This window comes from Conger conger, chromosome 18 (assembly GCF_963514075.1).
Source record: "Conger conger chromosome 18, fConCon1.1, whole genome shotgun sequence".
Lineage (NCBI taxonomy): Eukaryota > Metazoa > Chordata > Actinopteri > Anguilliformes > Congridae > Conger > Conger conger.
Window position 1 is genome coordinate 29,606,279 of NC_083777.1, and position 2,590 is coordinate 29,608,868.

Consider the following 2,590-nt stretch of genomic DNA (forward strand, 5'->3'; position numbering starts at 1 on the left):
CGTCCCCTCTGGGTGTGTAGTTTTAAATGCGCGGCTGACTCGGTCTCTCGCTCACTCTCCGTGTGCTCTGTAGCGTCGGGGAGGTCGACAGCATTCGGATTCTGCACGAGCGCTTCTGCGCCTTCGTCAACTTCAGGAACGCCAACATGGCCGCCCGCGCTCTCGAGAAGCTACACGTGAGTGACTGGGGAAAAAACGATTATCCAATCGCACGCTCCACCGGTGGACCTCCTAGTGACGCCATTGGCTGAGACACATAGCGGGGATGTCTCAGAAGCTGCGAGACAGCCACAGATGCAGTGCGTAGTGTAATGGAAACCGGAGTCCAGGAACGGGAGTGACTGGGTGGATTTACACTACAGAAGGTGATGTCACCCCTTAGAGCCTAGATACTCAAGTCTTGAATTCAAGGTCAGAAGCACTGCTGATTTTCTCTTCTACCTGTAAGTTAATTGGTTGGTTTAATGGCACAGTGATTGACCACAGACCCCACTGACTTTGTGTCCCAGGACTAAAACCTGCATTGCATCTTATATAGAAACATTGCCTTTTAAGGTTGGAACAAAAACTAGCCCTACATGGGGGTGCTCTTGAACCTGAGATGGGAACCCCTGCCTTCGGGTACATAGTCCAAACACACACAGGCAGGGTTCTACATTTTGCGATTGTGGAGAGAAACCCTTTCTCTGGGGTTTGTGTGCCTCTGCTGTTTGTGTTCCCCGAGGCCTGAGTCTGCTTTTCCATCACCATCCAGGGGGTGGAGCTTGAGAACACCAGGCTGGTGATTCGCTACCCAGACCGCTGGACCCAGCGAGTCCCCGCCCCCTTGGCCCTTCCACAGGTCACCGTTGCTAGGTAACGCACCGCTACGAGGTCTGTGTCCAGGCTGTGATAAACATGTCTGTGTGTGTGTGTGTGTCAGCGCGGTGAGGAGCATGTCTGTGTGTGCGTGTGTCAGCGCTGTGACGGGCATGTCTGTGTGCGTGTCTCAGGTCTGGCCGCAGAGTGCCGGTCCAGGGAGATGAGTGCTACTTCTGGAGGACCAGCGGCTGCCATTTTGGGGAGAAATGCCGCTACAAGCACATTCCGGAGCAGCGTGGGCGGGACCGGAAACCATGGCAACCCTGAGCACATGCCTGAGAGGCGAGGGGGGAGGGGCTGACCTTTGAGGGACAGCTGGGTCACAGGGAGGGTGTGGCCACACTGTGGAACCACCACTCGGTACGATCAAGCCACACCCTCCCCCCGGGGCCACACCCACTTACAGCAGCTCCAGACACACAGCCTGGGAGAGGGAGCAGGGACTCATGGGAAATGAAGTCCCTGCCCCCTCATGCTTTGACCAGTTTGTGTGGTTGGTGACTTGGGGTCACTTATGAGCTGTGCCAAAGGACATATGTATATATATATATATGCGCCTCTCCACCTCTCTCACTCTGTCCTCTGCAGAACAACAAGCCCAGGTGACTCTTAAGACATTTTCCTTCTATGTGGATTGCCTTCATCATCGCCTTAAAAGACTACATTTTCATTTCTGCCCTTGCAAACCCACCCCTCACCACCAGAGGGAGCTCAGAGCAAGGACAGAGATGAGTGTGTGTACGGGAGGGTAGTCTCTGTGGACCGAGCTGCACTGCCCCTGCGCTGTTGCGTGTGTTTTAATTTGCTCTTATTTTAAATGTTCTGTATTTAAGTGAAACTTTACTTTTGCGTTAAACATTTCAGATGCACTCCTGTTTCCTCAGTTTCAGGCAAACGGATCACATGGGAGCTAGTGTCTCCGTTCATCCGTGTTTACCATAAGCCTGGACCTCTTTCTCTCAGTATATATGATATATACAACGTCGTCCTTGTGGAAAGTTTTTGTTTTTGTTTTCCCGGTTAACCTCCTCTTTTTATTCACTCAAGTGCCTTTGATCTTGCCTGATCAGGGATGTGGTTTTTCTGATTTCTCTCTTTTTCGGATTAAGCTAACATTTCATCACTTTCTAGCCCCCGGCAGAAAACCCGGGTGTGTCATAAGTACAAACACAGAGAGTCTGTGCACCGTGACAGCCAATAGCAGGAGAGAGTGTTCATCAAACCGCCAAACGCTGTAGTCCCAGGGCTATTTGTGGCATGAAAACTAGAATTTCTTTATTAATCAGGAAGTGTCACCAGGAACTAAAAGGAGCATTGAAACCGTTGTGCCAAGTCGAGCCTTATCTGAGAAAAAGTGATGGTACTACAGACTTCAATTCAATTCCATTTTATTTGTATAGCACTTTTCACATGAGGAATGTCACAAAGATGCTTTCCAGATTGAAAAGAGCAACTTTGTGGGTTAGTATTTTTGTTGTGCTAAAAACGCATTCCTTATTTGTATTGCTTTCTTATTGAGATTAAGTTGTAGTGCACTTTACGTTGTCTGAAGAGTTAAACTGATTCCTGTGTTGGTTTACTGGCCTGTTCAGTCTGTCCCAGTACACCCAGTGCAACAATGTCCTCATTTCAGTAGTCCGTTTTGGGTGAATTTAAGCCTTGTGATGTTATACCGCCTCTCCACCAATAGGGGGCAGTGTGTCATTTGATATAGACGCATAAGCCGAGG

The 2,590-nt window shown here is 49.7% G+C and overlaps 1 protein-coding gene across 1 annotated transcript in view; it reads left to right on the forward strand.

Moving 5' to 3' along the window:
* The window catches only part of LOC133118008 (uncharacterized), a 9,729-nt gene extending 7,585 nt beyond the window's left edge, over positions 1-2,144 (forward strand). Inside the window, 3 exon segments of the mRNA XM_061227599.1 lie at positions 74-176; positions 755-873; positions 993-2,144. Coding sequence (XP_061083583.1) covers positions 74-176; positions 755-873; positions 993-1,128 — 358 coding nt within the window. The 3' untranslated portion in view covers positions 1,129-2,144.
* Positions 2,145-2,590: the final 446 nt, after the last annotated feature.